Source organism: Sinocyclocheilus anshuiensis, unplaced genomic scaffold (genome assembly GCF_001515605.1).
Source record: "Sinocyclocheilus anshuiensis isolate Anshui unplaced genomic scaffold, SAMN03320099.WGS_v1.1 scaffold195, whole genome shotgun sequence".
Lineage (NCBI taxonomy): Eukaryota > Metazoa > Chordata > Actinopteri > Cypriniformes > Cyprinidae > Sinocyclocheilus > Sinocyclocheilus anshuiensis.
Window position 1 is genome coordinate 334861 of NW_015548236.1, and position 15841 is coordinate 350701.

Genomic DNA, 15841 nt, shown 5'->3' on the forward strand with positions numbered 1-15841 from the left:
CATATGATCATGCAGTCAATACAGATATTTCATAAAAACATTAAAAACAAGCAGGGCTATAACATAAAAAACTCTGTGTCTGTTTTACAAATAATTTATATTTAAAAATACCCAAAACTGCGGCATTATACACTAAAAAATGCTGGGTTAAATACAACCCAGTGCTGGGTAAAATAGGGACAAAACCAGCAATTGGGTTGTTTTGACCCAGCAGTTGGGTTACTACCCAGAAGGTTGGGTTAAACATTTAACCAAACCGCTGGGTCAAAACAACCCAATTGCTGGGTTTGTCCCTATTTTACCCAGCACTGGGTTGTATTTAACCCAGCATTTTTTAGAGTGTAAGATGGAAATATAAACTAGAAAAGATATTTAAACTTGCTCTGCTCTTATACGTCCGTGACACTGACTCACTGCAGAGTTGCCAGTTTTGGCGGTCTTTCCAGATATATAAAAAACTTAAGATCATTAATTTTTTTTTTACCAAAAATATATTATGCATACCCTCTATATCACATGCATGTGAATATGGAATATACTTGGGCATGTACTACAATTTTTTTTTTTTAAATGTTAGCACTAAATTGGAGCAATTAAATTAGAGGACACTAACCTGGCAATTCATAGGCCTTCTAACGCACATTATAATAACGCTAGCTTAGCTACATTTTTTTCCAGCATTTCATGCTAGTCAGCTTGTGTTCTATACGGACTGAAAATGGATCGATTCCTTATTAAACAAAGTCACGCACCAAGTGGACAGCAACAAAGAAATGTGACAGTGTCAAACGAGGGAACTACAGATTTGAAACATGCAACAACCGCAAATCGACAGGAAGATGATGGAGACAGGGTTTGTGGAGAGTCAACTCCTGCTAAAAAGAGAAAGGTACGAGCCCTACAAGATGAGCATAGAAAATTTCAAGAAAAGTGGACAGAGGAATTTTTATTTGTGCTCCACGGATCAAACCCTTTGTGTTTACTATGCAAACAAACCCGCTCTGGTTTCAAGCGAAGTAATTTGGAGCAGCATTTCCAAACGACGCACCCAAAATTCAACGAAAGTTATCGAGTTATAGTTAAGTTATAGTGAAATAAGGAAAAGAAAAATAGAGCAGTTTTCTTCCTCTCTTTCTGGAAATCAAAGGCTCATACACAGGACAACTTCTACAGCTGAACGTTTAATTGAGGCATCTTTTGAGATCGCTTGGATTTTGGCTCGCGGAAAAAAACCCTTCTCAGACTCAGAAAGATTGCTTTTTGGCTTCAGCAGAAATATTGTTTGCTGAGTTTGATAACAAGGACGCAATTGTAAAGCAAATTAAAGGATTACAATTATCCGATTCCACCATAATGAGGTTGATTGAAAACATCGGCAAAGATGTGAGTGACCAGCTCTGTGCAGATGTGTCAGCAGCACCGTTTTTCAGCATCGCGGTGGATGAAAGCACCAATTTGACAGATGTTGCTCAGTTGTGTGTTTGGGTAAGGTTCCCTAAAGAAAAGTCTTTCCAAGAAGAAATGCTGTGCTTACTTCCACTTGTTGGCCAAACGAGAGGTGAGGACATTCTGAATGCACTTCTGGCATTTTTTGATGAAAAAAATCTCAGTTGGTCAGGTCTAGCAAGTGTGTGCATGGATGGCGCCCCTAGCATGCGTGGAAAGGAGAAGGGGCTTGTTGGGCTCATGAAAAAAAGGGAAGAAATACCAAACTTTATCAGTTTCCACTGCATCATCCATCAGGAGTCACTGGTATCAAAACTGAGAAATAATACATTCCAAAACGTGATGCAAACAGTTGTTCGTGTGGTAAACTTCGTCATCTCCAGAGCGCTGAACCACAGACCGTTCCGACAACTAATTGAGGACTATGACACAGAGTATGGTGATTTACTGATGCACAGTGAAGTGAGATGGTTGTCCCGTGGAAAAGTGCTTGAACGGTTTCTGAGCCTCCTCCCTGAGATTTGCACTTTCCTGGACAACAAAGGAAAACGGGAGCCAGAGCTGGAAGACCCATGCTGGATCACACAGCTGGCTTTTCTTACTGACATCACCTGTCACCTGAACACTCTTAACTTGAAGCTTCAAGGAAGAGATAAGCTTCCAAGCAACATGCTGAATGCAATCAGAGCATTTCAGAACAAAATAACTGCCCTGTACATACCTGACAGAGAATTCATTCACTTCCCCAAACTCAGAGCTGTCACCACAAATGACCCATCTCTGCAGCAGCACTTCAGCCACAGAGAATTTGTGAATGTTTTGGAAGAGCTGAGGGGGGAATTTGAATCCAGATTCAAGGATGTGAATGAGCACAAGGAGATTTTCAACTTTACTGAAAAAAAAACCTTCCATGTGGATGTGTCATCTCTCACTCCAACTATCACTCTGCTCTGCCCTACTCAGCATGCTGCTGTAGAAAGTGAAATGGTAGAACTGCAGACAAAAGACAATTTCAAATTGGAACTCAGATCAGGTTTTGGTCACTTCTGGAGTTTGGTGTCTGAAGAAGACTTTCCCACTTTGAAGCCACTTGTGCAAAAAGTTATGTCCTTCTTTGTGAGCACATACACTTGTGAGTCAACATTCTCAACCATGAACACCATAAAGAGGAAACAGAGAAACCGCCTCACCAATGAACATCTTGAATGCCTCACAAGGATTGCAACAACAAGCAACAAATACATGAAAAAAGTCAAGGAAATGCATGCATGCTTCCGCTCATCCCAGCATTAAGGTAATCCTCCTTTTTTTCATTAAGGGAAATCATCTTGTCTCAGTTATAAATTTGACTGGTAAATGATAAAGAATAATTTTTTGCACCCTTTTGTATTTTTTGCATTGCATATTATATGTTCAGGGATGACAGATTGATAAGCAGATGTGCTATTTATGGCTGGATGTAACTTTTGATACTTTGCGATAAAAGTGGCTCTGCTATTGACTTTGTCCTATCAGTGCGGCTCTCGTGAAAAAAATAGTGAGTAAGCCTGATCTAAACAGTTTAAAAAGCTACACTATAACTTCAAAAGTTTGGGGTCGGCAATGTTTTTTTTATGTTTTTGAAAGAAATCTCTTATTTTATGTTCACCAATTTGACCAAAGACAGTAATACATTGTGACACAGCTACATTGTGAAATATTATAATTTACTATTCTTTGTAATATATTTTAAAATGTAACTTATTCTTTTGATGGCAAAGCTAAATTTTTAGCACTCATTACTCCAGTCTTTAGTGTCACATGATGCTTCAGAAATCATTCAAATATGCAGATATGTGCTCAAAAAATACTTCCTCTTATTATTTTCAGTTGAAAATGGCTGTGGTGCTTAATGGATAGAAAGTCTGAAGATCAGCATTCATTTGAAATAGAAATCTTCGGTAATAATATAAAAGATTTTACTGTCACCTTTGATCAGTTTAATGTGTCTTTGCTGAATAGAAGTAGGGAAAAAAAAGACCCCAAAACTTTACACGGTATTAACCGATTTTCTAGCGATATGAGTGAGTAAATAATACTGATATTTCAGTATTATGTGGAAGATGGAAACTTTATTGGACATGAAACTTTATTGGACAGTACTTCAGACAACACTTTTTGCGTATAATAATCATGCAACTTAATTCTAAAAGATGACATAATTTTAGAAGTTTAATTTAAAATCCACTTTAATGGCATGACGCTTCTGGTGGGTACAGTCCTCAAAGAAAAGAAACAAAAAACTTTTTAAATATTTACCATCGCAGTAACAAAAGCCTGACAATGAAAATCTGTAATCTTTAATTGAACATCTGGTTAGTCACGTCCGATCTTTTCAAAATCAATTGTGAATTTAGCTGATTATCAGTTGAAGTGAAGTCAAACTGGATTGGTTGAGCCAGTTGAATTAGTCAGTGACAGAATCTTTCGATGAATTAAAAGTCATTCCTGTCAGTGATGTTTGGCTTCAAAATTAAAACCTGTGAATGAGCCCAGTAAAATAACACAAAGTTTGATGGAGCAAAAACAAGAACGCTTCTTATCAGACATATTTTCCAATATCTATGATGACTGTATATGGGAAAGTCATTTGGTTTTGAAATCCCTTGACTTGTGAACCATGAATAAACATAGTAAGAGGAGAGTGCAACAGATGTAACATACTTTGTGAATACTCTTTCTACCTGCAAGCTACTCATTAAAAACAAACATAAATTGTTTTAACATCTAAGAGCATTATCAAACACACATCTTTGCTCGTACCTTGTTTAGGTTGCTGGCTGTGATGATCCACACACACTGAGAGTTGCTCTCATACTGAATGGGGAAATTCGGTGAGGAGAACGTCCCTGACGGACCTTGAAGATTAGATCCACAAGTTTTCACTGTAAAGAGGAGAGAGAGATAAAAAAAGAGAAAACAGTGAGGAAAAAAAAATAATCTTCAAAAACATGTCAAAGTCTCAGCTAATTGTTTTCAGCTGCGGTCAGCGGCCACAAAACGTTTTTTGATATTGATTTGAAAAAAAAAGTCTGCGACCCCACCATCTCGAGGGATTGAGTTTCACTTACCGCTCGTAATGTTTTTGCGGGATTTGCACGGCTCATATTGGAATATAAGCCACAAGCCTCCACCAGTCATCCATGACCGTCTTAATTTGTCAACGATTAGCAATCCAATCAAATCCTCAGATGACTAACTTCATGCCGGCTAAACGAGTTAATTCGAAGCAGGCTTAGCCAAACACACTTGGGCCTGATTCGTCATCTTAATATAGAAACGTCAGTTATAATTTGCTAAGTAGACAGGCTCTGGTGTTTCTCTCCCAAAGCCAGTGACAGTGATATCTTAAAATTGACGACTGCGGGTTTACGCCTTCTCAAATCCAGCCTCTTGTATTTTTGCCGCATTTATCATGGTTGATGTCAAAGTGACAGGGCTTTGATGAAAAGACAAGGAGGCATTATCTCCAACGGCAGCAGGTTTCACTATCGGCTCCTGACATCTTGATTGCTTTTGAAAATGAATAACTCATTATCTCAGGCAAGCGCAGGGGATCCGTGAGGCTCCTTCAGGCCCGAAAGCATACTTTTTCCTCTGAAAGTCATTCTCTCGTCAAGGGGCTCCTAATTAGAGAAGTATCCTGTGACAAGCCCTCTCCAGTCTGGCATCCGTAATAAACTTTAGCTTGAACTGATGAGGTGCTTGTGTGAATCACCTATCAACAGTCATAAGGGAGGAATACCAATAAACCTATGTGCAGCCAGTGAGAGCTGAGGGCAAAATGTGTGTGTGTGTGTGTGTGTGTGTGTGTGTGTGTGTGTGAGTGTTTATTAATAATAACATATTATGAAGCTTGGCAATTTGTAAACTATAACCTCATGCTACAGATGTATCTTGTGACTTGTATGCATTACATGAACTGTATAACCCCCCCCCCCTCCAAAAACTAGATTTTATTTTGGACAGCAAGTGGTACATCAAGTACCAAAAGTGTTCATCATATAAAATTGAATCTCAATGGCTTCATGCTCTCGACAGCCAATAACTCACTACGCTAAAAACATTGTGGTTGGCACAAATCATATTTATCCCTGTTGAAAGCAATCTCTTGTTTAATGTAGTTTGAGTCACATTTTCTCATATTTTTCATGCCCCAGTTTAAAAAAAGGGAATGTGTAAAAAAATAATGCATGGTATTTTAAAAACATTTTTCCCTAGATTAAATAATTGGCTAATAAATAAAGCAAACGATTTAAAAAAAAATAAAATTGTTTACTTTTTAAATTAAAACACATACAGTATAATAAACCTCATTTTTGTATTTAACAACTTAGCATATAATAATTGTGCTAATAATTAAAATAACTGTGATTAATCTCCTGATTTCCAACTAGTCTTTAGAACAAAATGATATCATATTTACTGTACATAACAAATATCTCACATAGTATTTTTGTATTTACATTGCCATCTTAGGTATGCACGATTATACGGTTACTTCATTTTATTAATTGAATTTTATATTGTATCTTCCCAGCTGTCCATGACCCCATCAGAACACATTTCTGGGTCACGACCCACCAGTTGGGTTAATATTAAGAGGTCTGTTCTATTAAGGCTTTACAAACCTCCAAAAAAAGGAGGGGAATGCTAAGGGAGGATGTCAGGTGTCGGACCCAATAAATGGATGAACTAAAATTTATGATTAACTCAACGTACCCCCGGGATGTCAAAAAACAAAACAAAAACATAGATCCAGGCAATTTTCTGCATGATTTCATGTAGCATCTTCTCAATTAATTTGTGCAGCCTGTAGCTTCAGGAACAAACAGGCACCCAAGTGACATGAAGGTAGTGATTTAGTCGACAGCTAAAGGTTAGGGGCCCGCTGAGAGATAGTGGCACAAATTCACATGTGTGGGAGAGAGACAAAGTTGGGGGCGTGGATTCATGCAGAAACACACTTCTAATCCATACTGAGAGGGTTCTGAATCTGGAGTGGGTAACATTGCAGGGGGATGGGGGTTTTGTAAGCCTGCGCAGTAGGTGGTCATGTTCTCTGAGCGTGCAGACTCCCAACGAAGAAGGCAGCTGTCCAGATAGCTGCAGGCACTCCTTAACACAAATCTGACACAGCTAGCAAGTTACTTGCATATCACAGGATGATTTCTACCCTTGGCTACAAGTTATTTGTGGTTAAACAAATGAAACATCCTTCCATCTTACTCTTCTAAAGCACTGATTTATGAACAGATTTTTGTTCAATATCTAGTTTTATGTTCCTTCAACAATTTAGTTGACAATCAATGTGCAAAATGTAGCAGACCAAGCAAATTTGACAAATTAAATCTTTGCTTTTTGTTGAGCAAATATTGGAGGAATAAAATAATTCCAAGAGAAGCTATGCGGTAATAAGGAGTTTTTCAAAAAATGGAGCGAGATCCCCAACAAATGTTCTCTAGACTTGATGCTTTTGATTATAGAACAAGTATCAGTGGATATCAAGGAGACAGATCACTCTTGTAGAAGAGAAAATCAAGGCAATACCACGGATTGACTTTGATGCTTTTCTCACCACTATAAAAACCTCAATGGAGAAGTACTGTGAGAATTTAAAAGAGATTAAACTGAAGAAATAAAAATGTAACACTGAGGATTATGTCCGGAATGAGGTATATCCCTGGGACCATGCCTCGACAACTAAAACCAGTGGTGTGAGTGACTATAATACTCATAAGCACAGACCAATGATCAAATTGGTGTGTTATCTAAAGGACTATCATTTGTTCCTACTAGTGGTGTGAATATGTTCGACCTTAAAGTGGATCTGTTTAAATGCTTCAGACAGTTAAAATTATGTTACTTCTTTTCTAAATCAGCTCCCTGTTCTTTACCTAAGACTCCGTTTAGACCTAGGAGTACCTTCGGTCCGACTGTGTCCAATCACACGATTCATACTTTCTGTCGTGTGGTAGAACAAGATTCTGTGTATTTTCGAACAATTTTGTTGTCTAATGAGAGATCTGCTCTAAATGAACTTATGTCTGATCTGGATCTTATTATAAAACCTGCTGATAAAGGGGGTGCAATTGTGGTACAAGATACGTGTAAATATAAACAAGAGGTCCTTTCTCAATTACAAAATATGAGGTTCTATGTCAAACTACCTCATGATCCTACTAGAATTTATCAATCTGAAGTGGTGTCTTTTTTAAACAATGCCAAAACTAATGGTTGGATATCACAATCAGAATTTGACTTTTTATGTTGTAAGTATCCAATTATGCCCGTTTTCTATACTCTTCTGAAAATACCCAAAAAGATTGGTTGATCCTCCTTACCACTCTATAGTGGCACAAACCAACTCTCTTTTATCTCCTTTGTCTCAATATGTGGATTACTTTATTAAACCATTTGTGCAGAAATTACCTTCTTACATTAGAGATTCCACATATTTTATTAATAAGATCTCTGTGTTACGAGATCTACCTGATTCAGTGTTGTTGTTAACTTTAGATATATCGAGTCTGTACACCAACATTACTCATGAAAAGGGACTTAATGCCTTGAGATATTATCTTGCGGAACGTGATGAGGCTTCATTTCCACCTTCGGACTTCCTAGTCGAGATCGCCTCCTATGTTTTAAAATACAACTATTTAAGTTTTGACAATGATTTTTACCTTCAAGTGAGCGTCACGGCGATGGGTTCGATTTTTGCCCCGAATTATGCGAACGTATTCATGGGCCATTTCGAGCATCGCTATATTTACAATCGTGACGTTAATCCATTTTATTCTCATATAATGAAATGCTATAGGTATATCGATAATATTTTCTGTATTTCTGTATTCTGTGCCCATTTCTTTTCATGGCTTTAGACAGCACAAACCAATTGAGACAATGCTACATGAAATCAGAATACATAAATGACATAAGGGTAAAATATTAATTATTAAGCAGCACAACTGTTTTCAACATAAATAATAATGCTTGTAAATGGTGTATATAACATTTTAAAATCAATGTTTTTAATTAAAATCATTTGATTAAAATGCTAGCCCACATTTTGTCAACAAACATTTTCAGTACTAATTTGGTTTACAAGATAAACACTGCTCTCTGATGTGTTTTTCGGTCTTTTTGTTCTTTTTATTGGACAATAAACGACAGTGCATGCTTCTACTGTTTGTTTTACCTTCTGTATCTCTCTCCCCATCATGTTATCTCATCTCATAATGTCTCTTAGTCCTTCCCACTTTTCTTTAGGCGCGCGATTCTAAGAGCTACAACACTGATGCGGTGCACACAGAGTGTCCATAAACAATTCACAAGTCCATCCCTGCTGTTATTCCTGTCGCTAGGTCTCAGTGTTGTTGTACTGTTCTTACATACTAGCGACAACGACTTATGGACAAGCTTGCGATTTAAGAGCTCAGGGAAGCGGTCCAGAAAGCTACATCAGTTCTCACAGTGACGTATATCTGCGCATGCTTGTGCCTTCCCTGACAGCTCAATTACGGCTTGCTAAATGAATGGCCTTGGCTTGGCTCTCTCGCCTGTAGCAAAGCAGTCAGAGAGAAATTATCTATAAAATTAAAGGACAGGATGAGCAAACAATTCATTACTTGGCCAACGATAGCCTGTCACTTTTTATCCCACCTTCACAAAACAATGACAAGAACTCTTGCTTGTGTAAGACTGACGTTTATTACAATCAAAGCTAAATGCAAAGAGAAAAAGAGAGACAAAACTAAACTAAGGATATAAATTGTTCACATCTGAAAAAAAAAATCCCCTCTACAAGCTTTATAGAAAGGTAAATTTAAGTAAAACCATATGAGCAAGAGTGCTGGCACAATTGCGCAATATTGTAATAGTTCAATATTGCAAGCAAGAAGTTAACATTTAGTAACTTACAATGGTACTATTACATTTTAGACAATATTGTCAGTTATTCTGTCTATTTGTGGTCTGCCAACAAAAATGACCACTTTACTATCCCATGAGGTCACTGGAGAGGTTTTGCGAATGGCAGTGAAGCGGTGCAACGGACACTGGTAGGTCACATGACAACATGACATGACGAATGTAGTATGAAGTAATTACTTATTAAAAAGAAGTATCTGCTAAGAGTGTATGCAATTTCAGACTTGTTTTGCTCCTGTTAATGAATAAATCATTTGTATGAATGACTCGGTGATTCATTGAGAAAGAAAAGTCACTTGTTTCCACTTAATCTCGTAACAATGTAACCACAGAAATAATCACTTAAAAATCCCCACCATACACCACTCAGCCAAACAAACTCAAGGACCAGATAAACACTTTACCAGTTTCCTTCATCTTTTACCTATTTTTCTACCTCTTTGGTTTAAAAGCACATTAACTTGACTGCCTACTGTGATTCTACCACTACCACATCTTTTAATTCAAGAACACTGCCATTTTTCTGAAGGGAAAAAAAACCGTATAATTCAGCTTTTAGTTCTAAGAATCAAGATAATTGCCCATTGCAACAGATAAAACAGCCACCTTTATGTATCCCTTGTATATTCAGCCATATTTGCTGTTTTACACTTCCTGACATTGAATCCGACCTCTGCAGGGAAAATGGGCCAAGTCAGCACCAAACATAAAGATTAGGAGACTCCAAGACATTGGAACAGGCTATTCTAAAAAAAAAAAAAAACAATCGCCACCCAGAATGATCAATTACATCCTTAAACCTCGAACACTGTTCCACACCTTAATTTTCCTGCATGCTGGAGTCTTAAAGCCACAAAACTCATACTAAACTCATCCAAACAAACTCACATTAATAGTCCATCTCAGAAACAATACCACCTATATAAGGGCACTCGTCCTTCTACAACTAGACCAATTGCCTTTTCTAATTTCAAAAGGCAAGAATTACTGCACTTGACTCAATACACAATACAAAGTTTTTCAATTCTCTGTCTTTTTCTATCTGCTGATAAATAAACACAAAATGAACTGCTATGACAAACTGTAAATTGTAATATATCACCTGTGATTTCCCTAGGTGGCCACTTGGCGTCGCACTCTCTAGTTTCTGCTCATAGAGGTCCATAACACATGCAGAGTATGTTAGCATTCGCTTTCAGATCAATGGCAGTTGCTTGGCTAGTGCAGAGCTCTCTGGAAGGTTGAAATCTGCCATCTTTGCTCACAGGCACTCTCTGTTCCAGACAGACGTTTTTGAGCCAATAGTCTGAGTAGTAAATGCCAATGTGACTACTCTAGAATTGGAGAAAAATGACGGCCTGACTGGCTGATGGCAGCACAAGAACATGCAAGCCCCCTTTCATTAGTGGCTATCCACAGCTGTGACTGAAAAGAAGACGTTTTAAGAGAGATTGGTCACTGGGAAAAAGTCTACTGTAATCTAATTAAATACATAGGCAGGGCACATAGTAACATGACCATATGACAGATTAATATCCCATGCTATTATATCCAGTTGAATATTTTACATCTAATTAAAAAACATGCAAGATAAACTGAAACGTCAATAAAAGCCATTTATAAACCTTGTCGTTTAAAATAATTATAATTTTACATGCATAGTAATTCTGTAGCTTAACATAAGCCACTGCACAGGTCAAAACAATGCAGGCTAATACATGATAATATTCTGAAAAGGAAATTATGTAAATTACATTGCATGGAAACACATCATTTGTGCAGTTTTACAACGTTCCCACCCCTGCGCAACTGGGATTTAAAACTGTCTAGTCACTTCTGCTGGATAGCTGAACAATAAAAGACAGTGTAAGCTGCTAACAAACAGATTGGAGACTACAATGATAGCAAGATGCCCTTGTTTTAAATAAACACTAAAAACAGAGATGATAATTAACTTAATGCTATGGCTAAATTAATTCATATTGTGCTTGTTTAATTAATGATAAGTGTTTAAAATTAACAAGTCGAATAAGTAAAAAAACAGAACATCCAGTGATCCCTAAATGCTGACGAAAGTGTCCGTGTCACTCCACTTCATTTTGAGCTATAATTAAAGTGTCCTCCTGAATGATGGAGACAGTTCAATTCCTGTTTGTTTGCCCAGGGCAGCCAACTGACACTTAAAGCCATTAGGGCTGTGAAAAGCTAGAAGTCACTGCTGGCATGCAAATTCTGCTCTGAATTTTACTAGTTGCCATGGCAATACTATCAGATCCAGCAGAAAAAAAAGTTGATTAGCAAGCTTGTCACAAGACAACTGCAAACACTCCCGAAATTAATTAATATTACCCCTTCTAACCTACCCTTCTAGCAATAATTAATCCTACTAAGTATTTAGACCAAATAAATTTTCACGATGGCTGACCCACATTCATAAGAGAGGCTGACAACCTATATAGAGACTGTGTAGGTTTAATCTTAAAAGGATAGTTCACCCAAAAATAATTTTCGCACCCTCACACCCGTATGGCTTAGTTTCTTCTCTGGAACTCAGAAGGAAATTTAAGTCGAATATTCAAGTTGCTCTTCTTCCATACAATTCAAGTGAATGGTGACCAGGTTTAGCTGCTTAATGTGCATAAGTGCATATTTAAATATTGTGTGCAGAGATTTATTTGATGTCAGCAATGCTAAACCCATAGGTTCTTACTTGTCACGTGACTGAAGTGACACACGTCATATCAGAATATGCGTAAATGAGATTTGAGGGCAAGATTTTTGCAACTCTAATTTCAGTCTGTGGCAAAGCTACACTGTCAGAAAAAAATATATTTAAAATGTATACCTTTTCACTGAGGCAGTACCCTTAAAGGGACAACTTTGTATCTTATCTATCCCTAAAAGGTGAATATTAGTACCTTAGAGCAGAGATGTTCACAAGTCTTTAACCTGGAGTCTGAGTCAAGTCTGAAGTCTTTATCGCTCGAATCTGAGTCAAGTCTCGAGTCTTTGGTCACGAGTCTGAGTCGAGTCTCAAGTCATTTAATGGCTCGCTAAAAAAATCCCATTCAGAATCCTCATGTATTGAAATCTTCCTATTTACGAAGCTGTTTTATAGGCTAGACAAAATATATAATCTATGATCTGCTTTGTAAAAAAAAAAAAAAATGAGGTTTTAAGATGTAAGGTTAACATACATCCAGCCTGTTATTTATAGGCTATTAATCCATTACCATGTTCAAAAAGTTTTTCTGTAATCAAATTCTATAATAAGAGTCTGATCTACCATGACACATAAGGAAATATGTGACACAGATATTACAAAACCATACAAATAAAGTATTTATTTATGATATAAGTCAGGGGTATTCAATTAAAGTTCCAAGAGGCTAGGCCTCTATATTTTCTTCCAAGCAGAGGTCCGGACAAAAAAAAAAAAAAAATTACATTTTTACATGTATTGTATTTTTACATTTAGATACATGCGAAGCCATGTGACAGAAAAAAAAACCTGTTTCTGTTCAGGGTTGTCGTACTGAAATCTATACTGTTTTAATATTTTACTTAAAAGCATTATCTACTAAAAACAATGTAGCTACAATAATCAAAACGTTCTCATCTCGAGCAGAAAAGAAAGATAACTAGCAGTTTCATAGTTTAAGTTCTATCCTAGCCATCTAACAACAATTTTCCAAATTATAATTACATGATTCTTTTGAAATGTTCTTAGCCTACAGATTAATAATACTAGATCAGAAATTCACATCTGGTTAGAACAGTCAGAGTCATAGGCTATAGATAGATAAATAGATAGTAAGAAAAATAACTATATTTGCAGTATTGTTTTTTTTTCCTGCTGTGTTTTAGTGAAAGTAACCAATAATTTTGCTGCTCACAGTGTTTCTGTTCTGTTGTTAAAATAACCATGTCATCGCAGCTCTTAAACGCATCCGGAGTGAGAGAGAGAAAGCGCACGGAGCTGAAGGGCTTGAATAAAGTGCATTTAGCTTTAGATAAAAATACTAGAGGATATGTTATGTGATCCGCTCCGCTGTTTTGATGCGCTGCTCACTTAAAATGGTGCTGCTACTACTATGCTACTATGAACCTTTTAAAGGATAAATAAGGTACTATGTGACTAGCTGTTGTACACCTTAAGGTACGATTTTTGCAAAAAAAATTTCTGAGAGTGTATTGTGTGGCTTCATAAAAGTTGGAATACAGTGCACAAATCATATACGCCAATTTTATGACGCTTTTTTGGAACCTTTTAGAGCAGCCTCTGGTACTCATCCACTTTCATTGTATGGCAAAAAGCAGCGTGAACATCCTTGTAAACATCTCTTTTTACAGTACACGCAGTACACCACTTTAAACTGCAGGACTAGACCACCGATAACCACCGTCTAACATTAATCTGATTAACACTTCTTGAATTTAAACGGAAACATACACAGATGTTCAGTGTGGTTTGCAGGTAATAGACTCACCTCTACAAGCAGGTCTATGATCAGTCCATGCCGCGAACACCTCCGCCACTCTCTGACACGTGATGCTTTTGGAGCCCTGGAGAACGTGGTCTTCATCACAGGTGAACTGGACTGTGGCACCAATACTGTAGGGATCAGGACCCATATGTGCGCGTGCACACACACAGGATGACAAACAAATCAGATCCAACACAAATCCATTAGGCACAACTGAATAATCAGGGTGAATGCCATATTTAATTTGATGCACATGGAAATGAGGCTTTTATAGCTAAAAGCACAGTTCAGTGGGTTATGTACCACGGTAGCAGTCATTCATGCAAGACGCCACAGAAAAATACTGTTCGTCTTTCCAAAAAATGTCAAATTTCAAATGAAATATGCCATCTACTCTCAGTTCTACGCAAGCACGCAACGCACATACACAAAGAAGTTTGAGAGAAAAGTATTGCAGCATGCACAAGAGGCGGATAAATAAATGAAAGGATATCAAAAGAGTGTCTTATCCTCCTTGCTAGCGTACAATCAATACTGTGGTGCTTCTTGATACTTTATAAAAGTCTAGTTTGAAGCTTCCTCCATTCCTTCAACCTGTGGTTGAGCAGAACTCAAGAAATCCACTCAGCAAGCACCGACACTTTCACATTTTGACAATCCTACACCTTCATTTGAGGAAACCGCAAACAGTTCTTTTACAACATGTTGCACGATCTTGTGTGTAAAACCCTCTGCTAACAAACATCAAACGCTCCCGCAGAATTCGCTGGGGTTTTACTGCAATCCTAAAGCCATGTTACACAAAAAGCTGAAATAACATCAGTGTCACACTTTGAATCGACTAGCCCTAATTAGCGGTAAAGCCATGCTCATATCGTCAGCTTCCCTGTGGAGCTGGTATTAGCATGACATTGGGAAAGTCTTGGAAGAGCCTGGTATGGAGAGCATGATTTATATGCTCTGGGAGTGCTAAATAGAGGACACTTCTAGAAGATATTCAGATGTTACAATATTAATGACAAGTATCCATGTAGAAGCACTGTATCCATAATACAGGTTTCTTCTCTTCTTGGCAAATTGAATATGTAAGGAATGACTGTACATTATCCCAGTTATTACACAACTAATATTCCATACTGTATGTGGACATTAAATATTGACTTGAGATGAAATAATTTCACTTGTCTGCATATAATCTTAAAGCTTCTGCTAAAAAAACAATCAGTACAGCAAGAAGACAAACACTGCAACAATATTACAGTATTTTGTCTGCATGTATGATGGCGAATATTAGGAAACATCAGAATGCTATGACTGACCAATAAGAATGTAATTATTAGCATCTAATGCTGGCTTTCTTGGTGGAGAATGCGGGAATAACGGTCACCAGGTACCTTCTCGCGAAGCCATTATCGGAACACACAGTACCTAAGGGTGATTACCTAAAGTCGTTGCCAATGCGCTTGCCGTTTTCAGGTTCCCCCGGGTCTGGACAGGAGTTGGAGGCCTGTTTGATTCCTCCTTCATTTACTGCGAATTCAGAGCACAGTTTGCCATTAGACACATACATACGGATAAATATCATATCCTCATGCAAGTCTCATGCAAACGGTTTCACAGAACTACTGACACTAGAGGAGGTGGAATGTAAACGTGAACACAGACAAAGACACACAACGCACACATCCTCAAATGATCTAATTGATAACTTAACACATCCCCACAAATGTCTCTCAGTGCAGTTGTCGCTTTGTAAGAGTGTGACTACTTCATCGAAAGTGGTGTATCTGCTAAATCCCAGGCCATATTAACAGCTTTCCATGCTAAATTAAGGGCACACTTTATTATCAGTAGCATTAACAGTAGATTAAAAAACCCTTGGGCAGAATATATACGTATGTGTATATATATATATATATATATATATATATATATAT

The 15841-nt window shown here is 37.4% G+C and overlaps 1 protein-coding gene across 1 annotated transcript in view; it reads right to left on the minus strand.

Annotated features, from left to right (window-relative positions):
* Window positions 1-15841, minus strand: part of csmd3b (CUB and Sushi multiple domains 3b) — a 445596-nt gene that overhangs the window by 182150 nt on the left and 247605 nt on the right. The window contains exons 8-10 of the mRNA XM_016441913.1: window positions 15347-15434; window positions 13908-14032; window positions 4249-4370 (exon numbers count right to left, since the gene is read on the minus strand). Of these exons, the coding sequence (XP_016297399.1) occupies window positions 4249-4370; window positions 13908-14032; window positions 15347-15434 (335 nt within the window). The remainder of the gene's footprint in view (window positions 1-4248; window positions 4371-13907; window positions 14033-15346; window positions 15435-15841) is intronic.